General features: G+C 45.3%; 1 protein-coding gene across 2 annotated transcripts in view; it reads right to left on the bottom strand.

Moving 5' to 3' along the window:
* The window catches only part of NAV2 (neuron navigator 2), a 483,385-nt gene that overhangs the window by 274,929 nt on the left and 182,521 nt on the right, over nt 1-25,935 (bottom strand). For both annotated transcript variants that reach the window (XM_060262207.1, XM_060262206.1), the window contains exon 4: nt 9,795-9,867. In XM_060262207.1, coding sequence (XP_060118190.1) covers nt 9,795-9,867 — 73 coding nt within the window. The remainder of the gene's footprint in view (nt 1-9,794; nt 9,868-25,935) is intronic.

The raw sequence follows: 25,935 nt of genomic DNA, 5'->3' as shown, positions 1-25,935 counted from the left end.
GGAATAAGGAATAACTTGGAACTTGATAGGAAATTTGGTATTACACCTTTTTAATATGCAGGATGGTGATAATCCAGGTAATTTCAATCATATACAAAGCTATTGTCTCCCAAATGGGAACTGGGACATTTACACATTACCTGAAGAAAAGGCTTTTGTGAGATGAGTATTAGAGACAACTGAACTGGGAGCTACAGCTAGGAGGTAGGGTTGCCAGCCACCAGGCTGGGGCTGGAGATCTCCCAGAATTACAACTGATCTCCAGACAATTTCCCCTGAAGAAAATGACTGCTTTGGAGGGTGAACTTGATGGTATTATGCCTGCTGCAGTCCCTCCCCTCCCCAAACCCTACCTTCCTTAAGGCTCCACCCCCAAATCTCTAGGGATTTCCCAACCCATGGTTGGCAACCCTAGGCGTTTTCTTCTCTGCACAGTAGACTCTATGCATTTCAGGATCACAGCAAATGCTTCTTTATTTCACAGAAGGACAATATAAAACAAGAACAAGGAAAGAAATGGATGGGAGCAGTACAACAACGAAGAAATTTCTCCTTACCCCAATTTTCCTTCCTCTAGGATACAATATCCTCTCAGGGGATCAAGCAGGCCAATTCCCAGTCCTCCTCTACTTTCATTCCCTATCCCCACCCTTTGCCAGACAGTTCCTTTCTCCTTATTCCCATCTACAAATTTAGATTGTTTAAGGTTGGCTTATCCCTACCTGCACCTTTAACAGCTGTTTTGGAGGTACTAATTAGGAATGAAGGCTCTTCTACCTCTCCCGATTAATATTTTAGTTGCAAAGGAAGAACCACCATCCCATAGCACAAAAGGATCTTAGTTTGGGGAGTAGAAACTGGGTCTGGGGATTACCCATGGTGTCACCTAAACCCCACTCCTTATTTCCATCCCAGCTATGCTAAAAGGATGCAAGCAGCAAACTTCATCTTAACAAACATCAGATAGACAGGACTTGCACACGTACTCTGCCAAGTTTCTTTAAGTTTCTCTAACTTCTGGCAGTCCATTCACAATCTCATATTTTCTGCATCTCTGACAATTTCATGAGGTATACGGCATTTCCCATGCTTGTCAGCAGCCCCATTTGGGAATCTAACAGTCCAATCCTAAGAACACTTTCCTGGGAGTAAGCCCTCTTGAATAGAGTAGGATTCTGAGTAGATCTGCACTTTAAATGATTGGCATAGGTCACCTATTTCAGTAGCAAAAAGAATGGCAATACTAGCAAAAATCTTGCATTTAAGAGGAAGCTCTTAATTTTGTTTCATTTTTCTGTTTCATATATGACATTTGTTTTCAATTATGCCTGATCATGTACAGTGTTCCCTCTAAGCTGAGTTAGTGTGAGCAAGTTCACAGATTTTTAGCCTCCAGCTCACATATCTGTCTTAGCTCAGGAAGGAGGACCCCAGAGCATAATAATTTATACAGTAGCTCACAACTTTAATGCCAGGAGCTCACAAAGTAGAATTTTTGCTCACAAGACTCTGCAGCTTAGAGGGAACATTGAGCATGTATAGCACATCCAAATATTAAGGTTACTTGAGTTCTATTACAAAATTCTGACTACTAGCTGCTTGATAAAGAAAATATAGATAAAATTGATACCCCACAAAATTTAGACTTATCTTTGTGAAGGACATGGCAAAGCCTTACTGGATTTTATAGGGTGCTGGAGTTAGCCCTTCAAAAGCAAGACATAAACTCTGTTTCGAATAAGCCCTGCATATGCATTTCTCTTTCTCTTATCTCAGGAGATGGACTGAGGTAATTCACTTGGCACCTTGCCACTGGACTTTGCACACAGAGGGTACATCAACAGCTCTGAGTTTGCCAACTTACACAGTCTGAATTACTTCCTGTTACTGCTCCCTTCTGTTTTGTGTTTCTAGTTTTATACAGACACACACTGAGTTTCAACCATGTGAGAGCATAACCCAGTCATTTTCATTTTGGCCACAAAACGGGTATCTTTTAAAAGCTAGGAGAAAACTGACAGATGTTTTTAGAGTTTCTTTTTTCAGTGTGGAAGTTTCAATGCTGTGAAGATTCTGTTTTCTAGGTTGCCTTGCCTCACTTTAGCTCCAATTTCATTTGTTAACTACTCTTTTGCTTGAGGTACAAATCATTCAATTGTCAAATGGCAGCAAAAGACACCAAGAAACTTACCATTAAGCTAGGAAGAGCAGAAGTTGTGTGAAACAATAAATCAATGACTTACATGTGTAAACCAACTACTTCAGATCAAAGATTTCTAAGCCTCATATCAATCGCAAACCCAGTGTATGGGCTCCAATGACATCCACATAATGGAGAGTCTTCCTCTGTCAAAAGAAGACTCCTTCAGTCAAAGAAAGAGTACTTCCAATGAGAAGAAGACTTTACATTTAGCAAAACAGAATCATTTGATCAAATCCAATGTTATCCAATGGTGTTTGTTACACATCCAGCTATAGGTCTCAATTTCTCTCAATTGCTCAGTTAGTCAAAACAAGTGACAGAATAGAGTGTGTGAATGAGACCTTCATTAGCAGCAGTTGCTCAGCTTTAAAAGGATGACCCCTCATCTAGAGAAAAATGGAAAACTTGAAGTATCTTTGGTTTCAGACTCTGAGAATCAGATGGCAGAGAATAAGTGGCAGACACATGTTGTATGTCACTTAATGCTCTCACTTCAGGCACAAATATAATCAGGCTAAGAGCAGATGACAGTTAGGAACACAGAAGAATTATTTCACTGAAGTAAGAAACCAGTACACTTAGAACTAGGGGATTCCGTTTGCTGGCAACTAATATTTTATTACTAAAAAAGAAAATCCTTCCTGTGTCATCTGAGAATGCTTTGCTGATTTGTTGATCTTCCATTTAAGCATTCTGGCAGCTATCATGTACAGTGTTCACTATGATACTCAAGCAGTAGTATGAACTCAAGCTGCTCCTGGTGTCAAGGTAACTGAACTACCTTATCTACAAGTAAAACTGTGTCATTTGCAGATAACCAAGCTCACAAACCATCCTATAGACAAAGGACTAAGTCAAGAAACCATCTCCATGTTCTTGTACATCCAACTGTTAACTCTCAGAATGAGAGTAAGTAGAATATTTGAGCAACAGATTTAACTGTATGTATTGACAGGGTTTGTACCTGTTTCTTCTTGGAAACACACAAGTGCATGCTCACCAGGCCGGTGCAAGGATCCCACCAGTTCCTTCTGACTGCTGAAAGTTCCCAACACAGGGAGACTGTCAGCAGTGGGAAAGGGAGGAGGGTAGTGTGAATGCACAGATGATCACTTGAAGATCATCAGTTATAGGTAAGCAACCTGTTTATCTTCTTCGTGATCTCTGTGCTTCACACCCATGAGAGATTAGCAAGCTAAACATACCTGGAGGTGGGAGCTGGCAGTCAACCAGAAGAAACAGCTTGCAATGCTACGGTTCCCAACTGGGTCCTCTGCTGCTTGCACACATCCATGGCATAGTGCTTCATGAAGGCATGGGGAGAGAACCATGGAGCTGCCTTGCAGACATCCATCAAGGAGATGCCCTTCAGGAACACTGTAGACGTCACCATAGTATGGGTAGAATGTTCATGAATAGGTCCAGGAAAGCTTCTTTGCCAGAAGGTAGCAAAGTTTAATAGTCCCAGTAAACCACTTAGAGAGTCTTTGTGATGAGATCCTGCATCCTAATTTAGGAGTGGCATAGGAAATGGACAGGTGCAAGTCCTTCCTATAGCTTTTTGAATGACTCAAATAGAAGAGTAGTGCACGCTTAATGTCCATAGCATGTAAACATCCCTCCTCCTCTGAGTTAGGTGTGGGGTAGAAGGAGGGGAGCCGCACATCTAAATTAAGGTGAAACTCCGAAACTACTTTCAGGAGGAAAGAGACATCAGGAGCTAACAACACCCTATTCTCATGGAAAACTAAGTACGGGTGGTCACAACGCATGGCCATAAGCTTCTCCACTCACCTAGCTGACTTGATAGCCACTAGGAACGTGGTCGCCATTGCTTCGAATGGGCATCTGGTCAACCTATCCAAAACCAGTGGCAAATCCCACACAGATGGGGGCATTCTAGATGGAGGATACATTCTCAATAGCCCTTTCAAAAATCTCTTGGTATGTGGGCAAGTAAACACTGAGTGTTCATATATCTGAGCATGAAAAGTGGAGATAGCTGACAGGTAGACCCGAACTGAAGAGAAGGCAAGGCCAGAATCAATTAGAGAAAGAGAAACTCAAAATGCCTAGGCAAGCCAGCCATATGAGGCGTGGTAGCCTCCGTAGCTAGAAATTTGACAAACTTAGCCCATTTCCTCTCATAGGACAGATGGGTAGATAACTTTCTGCTGTTCAGTAGAATCTGTTGGACTCCATCTGAGAAACCAATTCTGACATGGCCATCAAGGTGTTAACAGTATATATTCTGGAAATTCTCTCTTAATTTTGTTTACCTTCATCAGGAGAGGAAGAGGTGGGAACATGTAGAGGAAGCAGCCTTCCTAAGGCAACAGCAGTCCGTCCCTCAAGGAAGCTGGATCTGTCCCACCTCTGGTGCAAAACAGCCGACACTTCTGACCTACGGCCATCTCCACCGCTGGAAAAATGGTTGAAGGTAAGGCCAGTGGATTTCCCATTCATGGGGAGATGCAGCCCCTCTGCTCAGAGAGTCCACTTGCAGGTTGAGAACTCCAGGGAGATGAGAGGCCTTCACATAGATGTCAAACTCCAAACACTCCATCCCCATCTCTATGGCTAGAGTACAGAGTTTGCAAGAGATCACTCCACCCTTTCTATTGACATAACAGAGGGCTGTAGTATTGTCTATAAGCACTGCCACTGCCCGACCTACTATTAAAGGGTGGAAGGATCGTAGTGCAATGTGAATCGTCAGGAGCTCCAGATAGTTGATATGGCAGCATGTCAGAGACTGAGGCCACGGACCCCACACACAAAGAGTATCCAAGTGTGCACCCCATCCCCATACGGAAGTGTCTGTTGTGATCCTGATTGTTGTCATGGGTAGGTGAAAGGGTGCTCCTTGACAGATGTTGTCTTCTGAACACCACCACTCCAGCAAGTGCAGTATTGACTAAACGTAGCTTTACCAGACTCCTGTTATATATTTTGTTGTGATATTTAATGTTTCTAAGGTTTTAAATGTTTTAAATATTTTAAATGCTTATATATTTAAATGTTAGCCTAATTTTATGTTTGACTCTTTGTTGTAAGCCGCCCTGAGCCACTGTGTGGGAAGGGCGGGATATAAATCCTAAATAAATAAATAAATTGAAGGGGGAATCTGGAACCTTTTCGGGGTTGGTCTCTTAGAGGGTGAAACCTCCCCAGAAACCTCAATTGGAGTGGTTTCATGTGGAGTTTTGCAAAGAGCAGTACATTGGTGGTCGCTGCCATCACCTAGCAGCTGCTGAAATTGCCGTGCTGTGCCCCAATCCTTGGATCAAAGGAGTTGGATTAGATTTATGTCTTTTGCTCTCTGCTGGGAGAGAAAGGCACTGTGCAGATCCATGTCCAGAAGGGCCCCGATGAATTGGACTTTTCTGGACTGCAGCAAATGTGACTTTTTCCTGTTTCCCGAGGGCTTGAAAAAGTTGGAGTGTGATTAGATGTGACTTGACAAACATTCCTTCAAGTCCGCAACCAGGAGCCAATTGTTGATGTAAGAGAAAGGGATGATTCCTTGGAGTCTAAGATGGGCAGCCAAAATGACCATCATTCTGGTGAATACCCTTGGCGCAGTGCAAAGGACAAATGAGAGGGCCCTGTATTGAAAATTATTGGAGCCGATTGTGAACCTGAGATACTGTCTGTGGGATGGGTGGATGCTGACATGAAAATAGGCATCCCGTAAGTCCAGGGTGGCCATCCAATCCCCTTTGTTGATGAGGGGCAGGATTGTCTGTAATGTTGACATGTGGAATTTCTGATAAACAATGAACTTGTTCAGGTTCCCATAATAGGTCTCAAATCCCCATCCCGTTTGGGGACTAAAAAATACTGCGAGTACAACCCCTGGTCCCTGAATGTGAAGGTGATTGGTTTTATGGCTTATTTCCCCAACAGGTTGAGCACTTCGTCTACCAGAGTGGGAGACGGTGGTGTGATGATGAAGACTGACTGAGTTGGGACCTGTTCAAATTCTATCGTGTATCCCTCCTCTATGATCCCTCCTCCACCATTTGTCCGAAGTGATGCTTACACAGGTAAGTAGGGAAGGAGGCGGGCGGTCCAGAGGAGGGGGGGGGAGGTGTGGTAGGCAACATGTGAAAGTCAAAGGCCCTGCTTGGGGGCACGAGACCCTTTGGGCTTGCCAGAGGTAGCAGAAGTTGGAGTAAACTTAGACTTGTTGTTACTCCAGTAGGGTGATCTATTGTCAATCTGGCCAGAGCAAGGTCTCCAAGACTGATCAGGTGAGTGCTTTTGGTAAGGCCGCTTAGGCTATGACTTGTGCTAGGGTCTACTTTTGCCCGAGTGTGAGGAGGCAGGAACCCCAGGGTTACGGGAGGTCTTAATGCTCTTATCCATCTCATGCAGCACACTATGATGATGATATTGCATTTATATCCCGCCCTCCACTCCGAATCTCAGAGTCTCAGAATGGTCACAATCTCCTTTATCTTCCTCCCCCACAACGGACACCCTGTGAGGTGGGTGAGGCTGAGAGGACTCTCACAGCAGTTGCCCTTTCAAGGACAACCTCTGCCAGAGCTATGGCTGACCCAAGGCGATTCCAGCAGCTGCAAGTGGAGGAGTGGGAAATCAAACCCAGTTCTCCCAGATAAGAGTCCACACACTTAACCACTACACCAAACTGACTATCCGTGGTACAGCTGAATAGGCCTTCCCCCTCGAAGGGCAGGTCTTCCACATAGGCCCTGGTGTCTGGCTGCAAAGCTATAGATTGCAGCCAGGAGTGACTGCGTAATGAGATGGCAGAGGTGAGGGTCTTGGCTGACATGTCAACCATATGTTTGGATGCAGCTAGCTGTTGTTTTGCTAGCATCAAAACTTCCTTCTGCAATTTCTTTGCTGATGATCATTTATCCTCTTGTAAGAAAGAGATTATAGGGGTGAGTTGTTCCCATAGGGAGTACTGGTATGGGTCATACAAGCAGCATAATTCAAGATTTTTACACCCAGGGCCCCAACAGAATAGACGCGCCTGCCAGCATTGTCTATTTTCTTCCCCTCCTTATCAGGAGGAGTAGAATATGTCTTATGTGCTTTTGATGAGGAGGCAATTACCACAGAGTTTGGTCTAGGGTGGGTAAAGAGAAACTTTGCACCAGATTCCAGGATACGATACATCGCAACAAGACTGGTGTGGAGGCTTGGTCCAGAGCTCCTTTACAACTTGTAAGGTCACTTTAGTGATTGGGAGAGCTATAGCCATTGACGTGTCCTGCTGCATGATATTGAAGACTGTCACTGATGATAGGTTGTGGCTGTACTACCGTAAGTGAAAGAGCTTGTGCCATATGCTTCACCAAGTCTCCATAAGATTTGAGGTCCTCAGAAGGAGAAATGGGCAGGTCCTCTGCAATGTGTGGGTCGGGCGATGTCTCAGTGTGGGTCTTGTCTTCCAGATCATCCTCACAGCTGTCAGTCAGATGTCAAAAATGTGTCCCCTGCATCGGAATGTTCCAACAAGTGTGGAGTCAGAGGTAAGTTGGAAGGACGTGTCGAGATCAATGGTTTTGTTTGAGAATCACGGGGTTTCTCCTTGCATCGATCCGGTACAGGAGGAGGGACTGAGACCGATGCCAACGGAGTCCGATGGACTGGAGAGTGATGTGAGAGTCTAGAAAAGTGTGATGCTTTCGACTGTTGATCTCAATCTAGCAGGTCGCAGGGAGGATACCAAGGATATGGCAAATGGTATGGATATGTCCCATAGGAATATGGCCACAGGCATTGTTCCCAGATCAGAGGACAAGAGGACTGCGGAAAGAGGCTCTAGCCTCCACATCTCTCTCCACTGAGCATCATCAGTTAGGTCTGAGGACCAATGGTTCCACTGGAGTCGATGCATCCAACTCCAACCCTGACCCACTCTCGCTCTGCTGATGGGGAGCCAGAGCGGGAGGAGGAGGATCGTTGGGTCATGTTGATTTCCTGCTCTGAGCTGAGAGTGCTGGGTTGGCTGGGAGTCAAGTTTCCCTGATACCAACAGGTTTCTCCAGCGTTCTGGTGAGGTTAAGATTTTGGGGGGCAGGACAGTATGCAGCAGCACCGGGTCCAGTATCGGGGTTTCACAGCTCAGAGAAGGTGTGTGAGAGACTCGATCATGCCTCTTTTTCTTCTCTTTAGACTTGTGCTTCCTTGGCACCAAAGTCTTAGGTGTAGTGTCCTCCCATCGCTTCTTTGCCAGGGTGGATACCTCTAGCAAATCAGCCGCTCGCTTCATGGCCCAATCATGATCAACGGGTTTTGTGATCAAGGACTCAGCCAGAGAGGCAGTAGAAGCCACTATTGCAGTCTGGGCAGAATTGCCAGTCAGTGCCAATGGGGCTGAGGCCATTCTAGTCAGTAAGAGAGCTGATTCAACCAAAGCCGCTGACAGTCTGGCTGCTTGATTTATACCGGAAGTAGAACTTTCAAACAATGTGGGCACAAGTCAACACAATGTCCGTTACCCAGACACAAGAGGGAAAGAGAGTGATCGTCTGGTGGTGCAATTTTACTTCCACACTGCAAGCAATGTTTAAAGAACCCCCAGCATTTTTCCATAGACGAGAGTAAAGGAGCAGAACAGCAAGGAAGAACGGAGAGAGTGCCCCGAAGGGCAGAAAGTATAGAAACTAACAACCTTTTTTTTGTAGGCGAGAAGAGGTCTGGAGAAGAACAGAGGAAAACTATGGGCAAAAAACCCGGGGGAAAGGTAAGTACCGACTGGAGCACTGAAGAGAAGATCCTTTCAACGCGGCAGTCAAGAGGAAACTGGCAGGATCCTCGTGCCAGCCCAGTGAGCATGTATACTAGGGCTTCTGTGCATGCTTACTGGGTGCCAGTTGTGAAAAATCCTGGACTTTTATGGTACTGATCTGGGGATCAGAGCAGGCACTCTATCCCATGAGTACTACTCATGGGTGTGAAGCACAGAGACCACGAAGAAGATATAAATTTTCAATGCTGCAGAGACCTGGTTTAGTTTGAGACTGCAATATGGGGAAGAGGGTTGTTTTCCCAATCTGAAATGGTTGCAGGATGTGATGTTTCTTGAGGGGGGGGGCTCCAGCCCCACAATGGGCCAAATAACACTTCCACGGTAATTTTGTCTTGACAAAGAGGTATGGGAAGGCTGAAGCCAATCTTTCTCACACTGCAATCCCAAACTGAATCAGGCTCTACAGCACAATTTAGTTCTCAGCAACTTTCATCTGACTGAGTGGAATGAGGATCGGGTTAGGTAAACTCCAACCCAACTCATTCGAAAATGTAACATCCAGTTTGGCCCTAAGAAGTCTATCAATGTTGCCAGGAAACAACAAAGGGAAGAAAGGATAAATAAATGGGATAAAATGTTTTGTAAGTCTCATAGCTGCAATTTTTTGCCCTAGAATGAAGCTGCAATTTTTTCTTGCCCGGAATCCAAAGGAGTGAGCATCCTATTCATCACTCTCTCCTCTTAGTCCATTAATTTTACTGTTCACCAATTTACCACTAGACTCTCTCATTTCCATGCAAAAACACTGCCAATGCCCCACCCCCCGCAAAATAAAATCTGTGATGAAAGGAGACTCACCTTCTGCTGACAATCCCTGTATGTTTATCCCTTTGGCAGCCAAAAAACTCAGGCATGCATCTATGTTTTCAATCTAAGAAATAAAAGGAAAGGAGAAATGATAAGAAATGCATTGCAATACTATTTTGACCATTCTACTGGTCACACAAAATTATCTGGTTTGTATTGAAGGATTCTTTATAAGACCAGGTATGTTTAATATGTAGATGACTACCAGCAAGACATTTCCTGGGCAGGCCACTGCTCCTTGTCTATATCACCTGTAAACATTTCACAAAAATGACACTCTTGGAACGTCCCTATAATAAACTCCACCCATGACTGCACATTAAGACTAGAAACTGGACCAAACATTGTCAAACACTAGTCAAACATTTTAAAAATATTACCTTAAATCTGCCTAACGCACCAGCAAGCACCTTACCATCCCTGATGGAGGCGGTGGCGGGCTGGGCATTGGAGTACCCAGGGCTTATGGTCCTGGGTGATTTCAACGTCCATGCCGATTACATGGCTTCCACTCAGGCAATGGGTGTAGTGTCTTCCATGGCGACACTAGGACTCTCTCAATTTGTTACGACCCCCACGTACCAGGCAGGACACACGTTAGATCTGATCTTTGCATCCGGGATTTTGGTGAACGATATCGCGGTAGAAGCGGTACCATGGTCGGATCACCTAGCCCTCAAGGCCCGTATGGAGATGCCACCTCAACCCTGTATGGGCGGAGAGCCTATTTTGGCTCGCCCGCAGAGCCTGATGGACCCGGAACGGTTCCAAATGGCTCTGAGGGATCCCTGGCCCCCTGGCGATTCCCTTGATGACCTGGTAGAGGCCTGGCAAAACCGGCTATCCAGGGCTATCAATGAGATCGCACCTCGACGTCCTCTGCGCCCTCGTGTGAGGCTGGCTCCATGGTACACCTTGGAGCTACGTCAGCTGAAACAAGGGCTCAGACGACTAGAGAGGCAGTAGCGGCATACTCGGGACAAAGCGACGAGAACATCCTATAGAACGTTTATGAGGTTTTATGAGATGGCAGTCAAGGCCGCAAAGAAAGACTACTTTGCGGCCAAGATTGCATCTGCAAATTCGCGCCCGGCACAATTGTTTAGAATAATTGAAAATCTTACTACACTGCCTCAAGGCAGACCAAATGTGAGAGAATTAGAGATAGGCTGTGAGGCTTTCGCGCAATATTTTGCAGACAAAATCACGTCACTTTGCCAAGACCTGCCCATCACATTGGATACAGTACAGGAACTTGAGGCTCCGTGCCTGTCTCCTGGTTTAGTTCTGGGTCACTTCGACCCACTCAGCCTGGAGGAAGTTGATGGAATTCTCTCTGCTGCACGCCCAACAACTTGTGATTTGGACCCTTGCCCCTCCTGGCTGATTAAACCTTGCCAGAGGAAGCTCAGATGTCCTTTACGGGACATCATAAATAGATCCCTCCTGGAGGGGCATTTTCCAATACCCTTGAAAGAGGCTTTGGTCCGTCCCCTCCTAAAAAAACGTACAGCAGACCCGGCTGAATTGGCAAACTACCGACCGGTCTCTAATTTACCGTTTTTAGGTAAAATTATTGAGAGGGCAGTGGCGTTGCAGATGCAGGATTTTCTGGATGACGCTTCCGTCCTAGACCCTTGTCAGTCTGGCTTCCATCCGGGCCATGGGACGGAGACAATGCTGGTCGCCTTGGTAGATGACCTCCAGCGGTATCTGGATCGAGGTGGCGTGGCGGTGCCGATGTTGTTAGATCTGTAGGCGGCATTCGATATGGTCGACCATCAGCTACTGACCCGCTGCCTCGCCAACATAGGGGTTAGGGGGCTGGCCTTACAATGGCTTTCATCCTTCCTCAAGGGACGGGGACAAAGGGTGGCAATTGGGGGTGAGCTGTCCCAGAGGCACACACTAGACTGTGGGGTGCCTCAGGGAGCAGTTCTCTCCCCGATGTTATTCAACATCTACATGCACCCCCTTGCCCAGATTGCCCGGAGGTATGGGCTCGGGTGTCATCAATATGCAGATGACACCCAGCTCTATCTGCTAATGGATGGCCAACCTGACTGCGTCCCAGGGAATCTGGACCAGGCATTGCAAGCTGTGGCAACTTGGCTTAGGCTGAATGGGTTGAAGTTGAACCCGATGAAGACAGAGGTCCTTTGCGTGGGCTGCGACGCTCTGGGAAGGGAAATACCTCTCCCAGTTTTTGACGGTGTACCACTGAAAGCGGCGCACCAAGTCAAGAGCCTGGGAATTCTACTGGAGCCTTCATTATCAATGGAGGCCCAGATAGCAGCCACTGCCAAGTTGGCGTTTTTTCATCTGAAGCGGGCAAGGCAGTTGGCCCCTTTCCTAGAGCGTCGGGACCTAGCAACAGTGATCCATGCAATGGTCACCTCAAGACTGGACTACTATAATGCCCTCTACATGGGGCTGCCTCTGTGCCGAACCTGCTGCAGCTGGTGCAGAACACGGCGGCTAGGCTGTTATTAGGGCTCCCGAAGTGGGAGCACATACAGCCAGGGCTGCACGGACTGCACTGGCTGCCAGTTACATACCGGGTTCGCTACAAAGTGCTGGTTATTACCTTTAAAGCCCTATATGGTCGAGGACCTGCCTACCTGAGGGACCGTCTTTCCCTGTATGAGCCCCAGAGAGCACTGAGGTCAGCGGGGAAGAACAAGCTGGCCATCCCCGGGCCAAAGGAGGCGAAACTGCAGAACACCCGCACACGAGCCTTCTCTGTTGTAGCTCCACACCTATGGAACCAGCTCCCGGAAGAGGTGCGAGCCCTGCGGAGCCTTGACCAATTCCGCAGGGCCTGCAAGACCATCCTTTTCAGGATGGCCTTTGCGGATTGCTGATTGAAGGATTGATGGATTCGTCTAAGTGACTTTCGCCATCATGCTAACTGACAGAATAGCACCAGAAACGCCTATTGTTACTGTCAATTTATTGTTAACTGTAAATTAGAATGGTTTTAAGACTAATGTTGATTTTAAAAGTTTTGTATAATTACTGTATGGATATGTTGTTAGCCGCCCTGAGCCTGCCTCGGCGGGGAGGGCAGGATATAAATAAAATATATTATTATTATATTATTATTATTATTATTATATATTTAAATAATCAACAGCCTTAATTTTATGCTAATGACAGATAATAGTGAAACAACATTAACCTTTACAAAAACTGCAAGGAATTTTAACAATGTTACATATGATTCCCATACATGTGAATGATTCTTAATGCATATTGGGGCCAAGAATCCCAGCTACAAATACAAGTTGATGGGGTGTGAACTGGCGGAGACTGACCAAGAGAGAGATGTTGGGGTCGTGGTAGATAACTCACTGAAAATGTCAAGACAGTGTGCAATTGCAATAAAAAGGCCAACGCCATGCTGGGAATTATTAGGAAGGGAATTGAAAACAAATCAGCCAGTATCATAATGCCCCTGTATAAAACGATGGTGCGGTCTCATTTGGAATACTGTGTGCAATTCTGGTCACCGCACCTCAAAAAGGATATTATAGCATTGGAAAAAGTGCAGAAATGGGGAACTAGAATGATTAAAGGTTTGGAACACTTTCCCTATGAAGAAAGGTTGAAACGCTTGGGGCTCTTTAGCTTGGAGAAATGTCGACTGCGGGGTAACATGATAGAGCTTTACAAGATAATGCATGGGATGGAGAAAGTAGAGAAAGAAGTACTTTTCTCCCTTTCTCACAATACAAGAACTCGTGGGCATTCGATGAAATTGCTGAGCAGTCAGGTTAAAACGGATAAAAGGAAGTACTTCTTCACCTAAAGGGTGATTAACATGTGGAATTCACTGCCACAGGAGGTGGTGGCAGCCACAAGCATAGCCACCTTCAAGAGGGGGTTACATAAAAATATAGAGCAGAGGTCCATCAGTGGCTATTAGCCACAGTGTGTATATATATGTATGTGTATGTGTGTGTGTGTATATATAATTTATTTATTTTTTTGGCCACTGTGTGACACAGAGTGTTGGACTGGATGGGCCATTGGCCTGATTCAACATGGCTTCTCTTATGTTCTTATGGCCTGTTTTTTGAATATCACATATAAAGCACCATTCTTGGCAAACAAAGAACATGGTCAAATAATATACAGTCAATTGACCAGTCAGCTGATCAGCACACCAAACCTACAGGTGCTTTTTAGCCTGTTGTATGCTATATTCTTTGGTTTCTTTGTGTTGGCTTCCAAAATAAAGTGTGTTTGTGTGTGTGTATTTTTAGTCACCCTTATACTTTATCTAAAAAGTCAAAACAGAATCAGATACTTGGATCCTGCACCTTCTTTCTGCTTGTAGTCCTCTTTGTCTGTTGTGGGACAGTCCTACAACATGCAACACACATTCTTTGGATGCTAGGTATTTCCACCCATGGAAGACCAAAGCAACTAGCATAAGTGGAATGTACACAGTGGAGGGTCACTGTTTGCAAAGGACAAAGATGAGCTCAGGCAGAAAGAACATACAGAATCCAAGCCAAAACAGAGACAATAATTTATCAAAGAAAGATAATAGAAATAGGAACTGCTCTGAGTGAATATGGGCAATTAGGGCATATGTTGCCTAGTCCCATTTACCTAGTACTTTTTGCACTGATGTCTGTGGCCCTTATATGATTCAGCTGATCTATATCATGAAACCAACTCTCTTATTTTTTTTCAGGTGATTTTGTTGAACCACATAGGAAAGCCCTTCACAAAATGGATTATTGCTCCACTATGCCAGCATAATGTAAAAATAAGCCCAATTACAACATTTTTTTCCTGAGTGCTAAAAATAAACATAGGGTGCTACATCTGCTTGATGTGGGAAAGTCCCACTTACTCTATAGAAAGACAGCTGTCAGAAATTTCTAGCCAGTAAAATTCAAGAAAGGAAACTAGATACCACAGTTGGAATCTGAAACATGTTTACTCACAAAATTCTTAAGATGTTATAAATAGCAGCAGATTGTCTCCTGTTACTCACATCAGTCTCCTCTCTGCCCAAGGCAAGTGAACAGGAACATGTAGGATTTCAACAGATCACATAAGTAAAACATGTATTTACATTTCATCATAGCCACTAGATTATTATTTATTGTATAGCAGAGATACAAACAGGAAGCATGTAAAATATAAAATGTGTAACCAAGTAGATAAATGGGGAAGCAGACCGATTGGGCAATCCCCCTACATACTAATACCTAGATTTTCAGTCCACTCAGTTGCAGCTGGAGAGAGTTCAAAGAGTTCACTAGAGTTCAAAGAGTTTATCTATGTTCACAATGCCCACTGAAGCAATGGATGTACTAGCATTTGTTCACTGAGCTGGAAACTGGACTGGCTCAAACTATTGACCCACCACAGCAAACCCAAAGGGGAGATTTAGAGAAAACAGCACCAATCCTGCATCCAGACCAGGCTAGTTAGGCATTTATATATCCTGCCTTCGATGGACCCTTCCTGAGTGAGCAACAATGACATGTTGCACATGCACTTTATATGATGCCGCCAGGTAAGGTCCAGTGCATCACATAGAGAACAGCCTGCTTTGGACTGCTAGCCTTCTTTCATGTTGGCACTTCCTGTAGTTTTGGTATCCCAAGTGGCCCAAGTGAATCAGCCTTGGCTAAAAAAGTTATAGTTAAGTTTTATTTAACAATCTTTATCTGAAAGCCTTCTTTATCATTTTCCTTCTATGGAAAAGCACTCCAATTCTCTGTTCAATTACTAAGGCCAAGGATTCTGACTCAGAATATAGCTTCTGAATGCTGAAGAAGTCAATACCTCTTCACAAAAGCCCTGCATGTGACTCAAAGGCAACTAATATATTATCCAGAATGAGAACAGCTGTAGAATTCTGGACTATACATCAACCCAATCTGCAGGTTTGAGGGTTTTGGGTTTCTTTTTTAAATGTTCCCTCAATATGGAATGTTCCCTTCACGTAATAAACTAGCACATCAGAAAGGTTTAACCCTTCTCTCTGAAGTGATGGTAAAAACACTCCCTTCCATGTAGCCAGATGTCTTCTGCTACTACTCTATTCTACATGTAGAAGATTAACCTACATCAGCTCTATTTGCTTCCTTTGTTTGGAAGAATAAAACTCTTATTGGATTCAATAAGACACCAAAGGAGTCCTCATGACTATTTGTAATGGAACACACCTACAAGAACATGTTTTAGTCTGACCATACAAGACTTGACATTTTACCTTTCAAATTGAAATGACAAGTAACCTGTGTACGTGTGTGTGTATACACACACACATACATATATATACACAAACACACACACACACACACACACACATATATATATATATATATATATATATATATATATATAGAGAGAGAGAGAGAGAGAGAGAGAGAGAGAGAGAGAGAGAGAGTCATTGTTGGCTAGATCTGAAACTGTTTGGTCAGACATCACTGACCCATAAACTAGGCATGTTAAAAAGTACTCATATTTTAAGCTTATAAAAACAGTCAACAAAGATCTGCATTGGGGGAAAAAGACATTAGTATCTTCTTAGCTTAATAAGAATGTGAAAATAAGTTTGCCATTAGTCATTAGTCTACTAAATGGCAGTAATTACAGCTGAGAAAAAGTCTGAGTACATATGAACATATGAAGCTGCCTTTTACTGAATCAGCCCCTTGGTCCATCAAAGTCAGTATTGTCTTCTCAGACTGGCAGCGGCTCTGCAGGGCCTCAAGCTGAGGTTTTTCACACCTATTTGACTGCACCCTTTTTTGGAGATGCCGGGGATTGAACCTGGGACCTTCTGCTTCCCAAGCAGATGCTCTACCACTGAGCCACTGTCCCCCCCCCCACAGGGTTTACACCTACTCAATTACACCTAAATAAATAAATGATTACACCTGAAATGAAATGCTATTGTCTCACTATGACAAACATTATAAGGATGCTAATGAAGAACAGGAGAAAACTAACGCTCAGGAAATTATAGATGTCTTAAAAATGGACAGATCCAAAACTATCTGGCAAAGTATCACAATTATCTTTTGTTGAGATAATACAGGCTCAGATTTAAGAGTGAGCTACCTTAAACAACTGGGATAGTCATGACCTAGCTGATGTAATAGGAGCAGAGAAGGAACAATTGTTTGCCACTGTCACTGCAATTTCATATTTCTTCAAATGGGCTCTATAGCACAATCTTGTCAGAATCAGGAAAAGGTTCCCTCCCCACTCCTCCAGTGTCATTCAAGATGTCTCCTGGCTCTCTTGAGGTCACGCATCTCCATGGTAAACTAGAGTGCTGGATAATAGCACATTTGGGGGGACATGAACATCTATGCTGAGGCTACCTTGTCAAGAGTAAAGCAGGATTTCATGGTCTCCTTGACAACCATAGGACTGACTCAGGTAAATAACAGGCCCCACATGTTGTGTAGGTAACACTCTTGATCTGGTGTTTTGTTTTAGGATGGAAGAAAACGATATGAAAGTCCAACACTTTGTGTCACACAGTGCCCCCCCCCCCAAAAAAAACCCAAATGCCACCAGGAGGTTCACAAGTGGGGCTAGAAGCCCTTCCACTTTGCCCTCCCCCTCCGCAAGCTCCAAAAATACAGAGCATCACTGCCCCAGACAGAGAGTTCCAACAATATGCTGTGGCTAATAGCCACTGATAGACCTCTGCTCCATATTTTGATCCAATCCCCTCTTGAAGCTGGCTATACTTGTAGCCGCCACCACCTCCTGTGGCAGTGAATTCCACATGTTAATCACCCTTTGTGTGAAGAAGTACTTCCTTTTAGCCATTCTAACCTGACTGCTCAGCAATTTCATTGAATGGTCACAAGTTCCTATATTGTGAGAAAGGGAGAAAAGTACTTCCTTCTCTACTTTCTCCATCCCATGCATAATCTTGTAAACCTCTCTCATGTCACCCCGCAGTCGACATTTCTCCAAGCTAAAGAGCCCCAATTGTTTCAACCTTTCTTCATAGGGAAAGTGTTCCAAATCTTTAATAATTTTAAGGTGCGGTAACCAGAATTGTACACAGCATTCCAACTGAGACCGCACCATCGATTTATACAAGGGCATTATGATACTGGCTGATTTTTCAATTCCCTTCCTAATAATTCCCAGCATGGCGTTGGCCTTTTTCATTGCAATCGCACACTGTCTTAACATTTTCAGTGAGTTATCTACCACGACCCCAAGATCTCTCTCTTGGCCAGTCTCTGCCAGTTCACAACCCATCAACTTGTATTTGTAGCTGGGATTTTTGTTCCCACTGTGCATTACTTTGCACTTGACCACAATGAACCTCATATGCCACAAAGAACTGTAACCGGTTAGTGAGACAAGATCTTCCCTTACAGAACCCATGCTGAGTCTTCCTCAATAACTTGTGTTCATCAATGTGCGTACTGATTCTGTCTTTGATAATGGTTTCTACCAACTTTCCCGGTATTGAAGTCAGACAGACTGGCCTGTAATTTCACGAATCTGCTCTGGAACCCTTTTTAAAGATGGGGATGACATTAGCTACCTTCCAGTCCTCAGAAATTGAGGCAGATTTCAATGAAAGAATACATATTTTTGTCAGGAGACCCACAAGTTCACCTTTGTGTTCACCATCTGCAGGGCTGTCGTCCCAGAAGGAAGCCTCTTCTAAAGATGATGCACAAGAAAGTCCGCAAACTGTTTGCTGCAGACAAGCAGACTAAGGACATGGATTTCTGGAACCACATCCTGTGGTCCAATGAGACCAAGATAAACTTATTTGGTTCAGATGGTGTCAAGCATGTGTGGTGGCAACCATATGAGGAGTACAAAGACAAGTGGGTCTTGCCTACAGTCAAGCATGGTGGTGGGAATGTCATGGTCTGGGGTTGCATGAGTGCTGCTAGCACTGGGGAGCTACAGTTCATTGAGGGAACCATGAATGCCAACATGTACTGTGTCATACTGAAGCAGAGCATGATCCCCTCCCTTCGGAGACTGGGCCACAGGGCAGTATTCCAACATGATAACAACCCCAAACGCACCTCCAAAATGACCACTGCCTTGCTAAAGAAGCTGAGGGCAAAGGTGCTGGACTGGCCAAGCATGTCTCCAGACCTAAACCCTATTGAGCATCTGTGGGGCATCCTGAAACGGAAGGTGGAGGTGTGCAAGGTCTCTAACATCCACCAGCTATGTGACATTGTCATGGAAGAGTGGAAGAGGACTCCAGTGGCAACCTGTGAAGCTCTGGTGAACTCTATTCCCAAGAGGGTTAAGGCAGTGCTGGAAAATAATGGTGGCCACACAAAATATTGACACTTTGGGCCCCATTTGGACATTATCACTTAGGAGTGTACTCACTTTTGTTGCCAGCAGTTTAGACATTAATGGCTGTGTGTTGAGTAATTCTGAGGGGACAGCACATTTACACCGTTATACAAGCTATAGACTCACTACTTTACATTGTAGCCAAGTGTCATTTCTTCAGTGTTGTCCCATGAAAAGATATACTTAAATATTTACAAAATGTGAGGGGGTATACTCACTTCTGTGACATACAGTATGTATCTTACCAGCAGTGTGGTTATTATCCTGACCGGTATGATACTGTTCTTGCAGTACATGGAATTCCTTATTTTCCCATTTTCCTGTTATTGCAGCCCTTGGAAGGACATCAGGAGCCACAGAAAAGCAGTGAAAAGCTTCCCTTCTGCTGGCAAAAGAGGGCATGAGAGGAATTTCAGAAGCTCCTGCTCCCCTCCCTCACAGGTCTCCCATATAGTGCCAAGCAAGCAAGCTTTATTTAAGATGGGTTCCCCTGATGTACATCTGATGGGTGAGTCTGGTCGTGCACTCATGACCTACTATGTGTCAGGCGTATCATGCAGTTATGCCCTTAAATTCATGTCTTTACAGTTTCACATGCTGTGTGTTTTCCCCAGAATAAAAAGGTATGAATCTTTCCCCAAATTACATATCTTTTTTTTAAAAAAAATGTGCAAATCAGCATCCAATTGGAGGAACTTATACTTAAAAATGTATTTACAATTATGTTAGTGACATTTCTAAGGGTTCCATTGCAGGCCAAGCCAGCCTTGGATCCAAAACAAACATAAGGAACTTTGTTGATCTGCCAAAAGGAGACTCTGTGCTTTCTTTCTCTGAACAAGTTTGGCAGTCAGTTGATTTTTCAACAGCCTTGCTCCTGCCTGAAGCAACTTTATAGGAGAAAAGGAAGAGAAAGACTGCTGAAAGCCAGCATTTCCTCCACAAATAAAACAGAAGTAGGATCAGTGAATACAGACAGCTAGAGTGGCATCACCAATGATCAGCATGCTGTTTTCAATTTCATCCCAGAATTAATCATCCCAATATACATCTACAGAGATACACACAAAAGAGGCAGAGCAAAACAAGGGATGATGGAAACTCAGTGTTAGCAGATGTTTCTTTGTGAAATGTGGTTCAATTAAGCATTTTTTAAAGGCTGAGCTTTCTCTTTTTCTTTTTGGTAATTGTTGTAATATTTGTTGCTGCAGTAGTTATGGTGCTATTTATTAAGCCCATATTCTCACCACATCCAGATGTTCAAAGTAGGTATTAACACATACCTTAAAAAATAAAATGTAGTTAATTCAATAAACTTCTTGGTCAAATGTCACAGTGAATTATTCTTGCATGGCCTCTTTTGAAATTAATGGGAACTGTGGAAGAACACCATTTTCTTTCACAGATAGCATTCATTTCAATGCTGCTGAAGCAAGAGACTATCATGTCCAGTGCTCCCTCTAAGCTGTGCACATTGAGTGGTCATTCATTAACACAGGAAGCTCTGCTCAGCAGCAATCTGGAGCTGTGCAGGGCCTTGCATTGCCCATTTTAACATTACAGTAGTTATATTCTGCCTAGGATGTGAACTACTCTGCTCAGTAGGGGGGCGGGAAATAGAGAGAACATTGATCATTTGTGTAACAGAGGGGGACTCCCTACTAGGACCTAAATCCAGGTTTTTTCAGAGTTCGACTCAGGGCCATTTACCTTCCATTTATTCCTGATTATTTTTTCTACATCACTGTTTATTACAGTTAAAATTGCCTGCCTTTTCTAGGTTATTAAGTCTATATTCAAGCTCCTAGTCATCAACAGAGGGGAAGGAGAAATAGCTCTCTCTTTAGTAGATCTGGAGACTGAGCAAATGGAAGACTTTCTAAGTTTTGTAGAGGGACCTCCAGAGTACCAAGGGGCAGCCAGACTTGGGACTCAGAACCAGTGTTCCCTCTAAGCTGAGTTAGTGTGAGCTAGCCCACAGTTTTTTAGGCTCTGGCTCACACATTTGTGTCTTACCTCAGGAAAAATGCCCCCAGAGCATATGAATGTATGTAGTAGCTTACAACTTTAATGCTAGTAGCTCTTGAAATAGAATTTTTGCTCACAAGACTCCACAGCTTAGAGGGAGTATTGCTCAGCACCCCAAAACCCTGGGGATCAACACAGGAGAAAGAGAGGCAGGAGGGCTTCATGGGGGAAGACATCCTCCTCCCAATGGGAGAAAAAGAATATCCTGGCAATTTGACAAACACTGCACACAGGCTCAGCACTAGGGGTTCTTGCACTCTAGGCCACGGGCATTTCTGCTAATGCCCCGCGCCCTCCCCCCTTCACACACGGCCCAACATAACCAGAAGTTACATCATTAGACTGCACGCTCCACACGAACGCTCAGCTGGGAGCTCGGGGAGGCGGGCGTATAAGCGACAGCAGCAGGGAGACAGACTTCAGCAGACGCTGGAAGGTGAGCAGACGGGCGGCGGGAGGCAGGCGGCTGGGACAAGATGGACGGGGCAAGATGGCTGCGTGGAATGAGACCAATGGCAGGAGGGAGAGTGAAACAGACATAAGAAAAGAAAAGCCATGTTGGATCAGGCCAATGGCCCATCCAGTCCAACACTCTGTGTCACACAGTGGTCAATATATGTGTGTGTGTGTGTGTGTATACACACACACACATATACATATATATACATATACATATATATATATATATATATATATATATAATAGTGGCCAATAGCCACTGATGGACCTCTGCTCCGTATTTTTATCCAATCCCCTCTTAAAACTGGCTATGCTTGTAGTCGCCACCACCTCCTGTGGCAGTGAATTCCACATGTTAATCACCCTTTGAGTGAAGAAGTACTTCCTTTTATCCATTTAAACCAGACTGCTCAGCAATTTCATTGAATGCCCACGAGTTCTTGTATTGTGAGAAAGGGACAAAAGTACTTCTTTCTCTACTTTCTCCATCCCATGCATCTTGTAAACCTCTCTCATGTCACCCCGCAGTCGACGTTTCTAAGCTAAAGAGCCCCAAGCGTTTTAACCTTTCTTCATAGGGAAAGTATTCCAAACCTTTAATCATTCTAGTTGCCCTTTTCTGCACTTTTTCCAATGCTATAATATCCTTTTTGAGGTGCGGTGACCAGAATTGCACACAGTATTCCGAATGAGACCGCAACATCAATTTATACAGGGGCATTATGATACTGGCTGATTTGTTTTCAATTCCCTTCCAAATAATTCCCAGCATGGTGTTGGCCTTTTTTATTGCAACTGCACACTATCTTGACATTTTCAGTGAGTTATCTACCACTGAGACTTCACTGAGACTTCAGTGGGTGCAGGGAGGCAGGTGGACAGGGCGAGAAGGATGGGGGAGATGGGCGCAGCTGCAGGCAGGTGGTAGTGGGCCCGGGGAGAGGGTGTGCCTCATGGCACCCCTAGGCCAAGTGGCACCTGAGGCGGCTGGCTACTTGGCTTACTCCCATGCGCTGGCCCTGACTGCACACTCAGCTCTCTCCTTCACAATCAAAGGGGGGGCACCTACACCATATTTGTGTCCCTCAAATCCATCCAATGTGGGTAGAGGGAGAAGCCAGCCTCCCCCCCCACTTCCAATGGAGCTGCAACCCAAGCACAAAAGAAGATGGGTTGGTAGCAACTGCACGGTGCACAACCCAAAATGAACGGCAAAGAAAATAAGGGGGAAATATATAGTAGAACCTTCCTACAGAAATAAAACCTTACATATACTGACAAGCAGAGCCGGCTCAACCACCAGGCAAACTAGGCAGTTGCCTAGGGTGCCAGGAGGAGGGGTGTGCCAAATTGGGCTTCCCCTCTCCCGGTGCCCACGACAACCGCCTAGTTTGTCTGCCTGCCTGCCTCCCCTCACGGCCCGCCTTCCCTCCCTCCCCGGCACTGCAATGCTGCTGCGTTCCATCACGCCCCCCCATCAGAGTGTGCCGCCCTGAGGCTGGACCCTACTGGCTTTGATGAGGCTGGCGCGCCATCTAATGCTCTGAAGCCCACACAGGAGAAGGCTTTGCTCCCCCTCATGTCCAGTTTGAAGCTGGTAGGGCCCAGCCTCAGCACGGCACTCTCTGTTTGGGGGGGATGGAGCGCAGCTGCATTGCAGCACTGGGGCGAGAGGAAAGGGCGGTGGCAGGGGGTGGAGCTGAGCCTCATCACACGGGGGCCGACGGAGCACAGCACTGCGAGGGCTGGTGGGTTATGTGCCCTCAGGCTGCCACTGCTGACAAGTAACTGATCAGTGACAGCGCAGGCGGAGGGATAACACAGGTTAAAAGATTAAAAACAAAGTTATGCTTCTACACCAGGGGTGGCCAACAGTAGCTCTCCAGATGTTTTTTGCCTACAACTCCCATCAGCCCCAGCCAGCATGGCCAATGGCTGGGGCTGATGGGAGTTGTAGGCAAAAAACATCTGGAGAGCTACCATTGGCCACCCCTGTTCTACACTAATATAACCAGGGATAACTTGTGAAAGAGTGAGAAAATCCTGGTCCAAATAGCATCGTGATAACCCAGGACAATGGGGGGGGGGGGGGCATGGGGTTACCTCACTTGAGGATGGAAATGAAAAATAATCAGATAAAACCAGGGGTCAATCAGAGTTTAGTATAGAATGCCATTTCAGGGGCAGTACTGAACCAGGATTATAGTCCTAGTGGGGAATCATCCAAAAATATTTTTTTTGAAACCACACCAAATAAGCCAGACCATACAGAAAGCGCTTATTTACGCAAAACACATAATAATAATAATAATAAATTTTATTTCTATCCCGCCCTCCCCACCTTAGCGGGCTCAGGGCGGCTAACAGCATATTACAAAACATACAGTGATATTATAAAAACATTTAAATCCAACAATATAAAACATCAACAATGAAACTACTAACATTAAAAACCAGTTCAATGATATAATTATTCTGCGGTGTGAATCTTCAGACCGCATTGGCGGCTCCTTAATTCTTGATCTTCCTAACAGTCCGGATGTGCCAGTTTAAAAAGGACGGTCTTGCAGGCCCTGCGGAACTGCTCAAGGTTCCGCAGGGCCCGCACCTCCTCGGGGAGTCGGTTCCACAGAGTAGGAGCCGCACTCGAGAATGCCCGTACTCTGGTGCTCTGATGTTTAATCTCCTTCGGCCCGGGGATGGTCATCAGATTTTTCCCGACTGACCTCAGTGCTCTCTGGGGTTCGTATGGGGAAAGACGGTCCCTCAGGTAGGTGGGTCCTCGGCCATATAAGGCTTTAAAGGTAACGACCAACACTTTGTACTGGACTCGGTATATAATCGGCAGCCAGTGCAGTTCACGTAGCCCCGGCTGTATATGCTCCCGTTTTGGAAGTCCCAACAACAGCCTGGCCGCCGCGTTCTGCACTAGCTGCAGCTTCCGAGTCCGGCACAGAGGTAGCCCCAAGTAGAGGGCATTACAGTAGTCTAGTCTTGAGGTGACCGTTGCGTGGATCACCGTTGCGAGGTCCCGGCGCTCGAGGAAAGGGGCCAACTGCCTTGCCCGCTTCAGATGGAAGAATGCTGACTTGGCAGTGGCTGCTATCTGGGCCTCCATTGATAGTGAAGGCTCCAGTAAAACACCTAGGCTCTTTACCTGGCGCGCTGCTTTCAATAGCGCACCGTCGAAGGCCGGGAGAGCTATTTCCCTTCCCAGGGCGCCGCGGCCCACGCACAGGACCTCTGTCTTCGCTGGGTTCAGTTTCAGCCCGCTCAGCCTGAGCCATGTCGCGACAGCCTGTAAAGCCCGGTCGAGATTCCCTGGTGCGGAGTTGGGCCAGCCGTCCATTAGCAGATAGAGCTGGGTGTCGTCTGCATATTGATGGCAACCCAGCCCAAACCGCCGGGCAATCTGGGCGAGGGGGCGCATATAGATGTTGAACAACATCGGGGAGAGAACTGCTCCCTGAGGCACCCCGCAATCCAGTGTGCGCCTCCGGGATCGTTCTCCCCCAATAGCCACCCTCTGTCCCCGACCTAGGAGAAAGGAGGAAAGCCATTGCAGGGCCGACCCCTCAACCCCAATGTCGGCGAGGCGGCGCGTCAGTAGCCGATGGTCGACTGTATCAAATGCAGCCGACAGATCTAACAGCATCAGCACTGCAACGCCGCCTCGATCCAGTTGCCGTTGGAGGTCATCCACTAAGGCGACCAGCACCGTCTCCGTCCCATGGCCCGGCCGGAAGCCTGACTGACATGGGTCCAGGACAGAAGCGTCATCCAGAAACCTCTGAAGCTGCTGCGCCACAGCCCTCTCAATAATTTTACCTAAAAACGGTAAATTAGACACCGGTCGATAGTTCGCCATCAGCATCCAGTGGCTTTGCTGATGTGGGTTTTTTGGAATAGGCTATTTTGAGATGTAAATTAGTCACTAACACAGTTAGAGGACTGGTGTCCTGTGTGATTTTAGGTGAAGTCCACCAAATGTCATTGATGTATTATTTGAAGAAGGATAATGACTAGATCACTACAACTGACATCCTGTGCAGCAAACTGGAGATATAACAAGAACACCAAACTTATTACCTTTGAGATGCAGAACTAACGTAGTTTTTATTTTTTATTTATATTTCATATTTTTAGTTTAAGTTTATTTTAAGTTTATCATAAAAAAAAGTTTATGTACACTAAAATTGAATAACATGTACCCACAGGGAGATGCAAAGCAGCTGGTAGAGAACACAATTAATGTGTTTGATTAAAATAATCACACATATTCAATTACTTTTAGGGCAAGTGAATG

Source organism: Heteronotia binoei, chromosome 21 (genome assembly GCF_032191835.1).
Source record: "Heteronotia binoei isolate CCM8104 ecotype False Entrance Well chromosome 21, APGP_CSIRO_Hbin_v1, whole genome shotgun sequence".
Taxonomy (NCBI): domain Eukaryota; kingdom Metazoa; phylum Chordata; class Lepidosauria; order Squamata; family Gekkonidae; genus Heteronotia; species Heteronotia binoei.
Note: the sequence above shows the minus strand (reverse complement) of the source record. Positions and strands in the feature narration are given on the sequence as shown.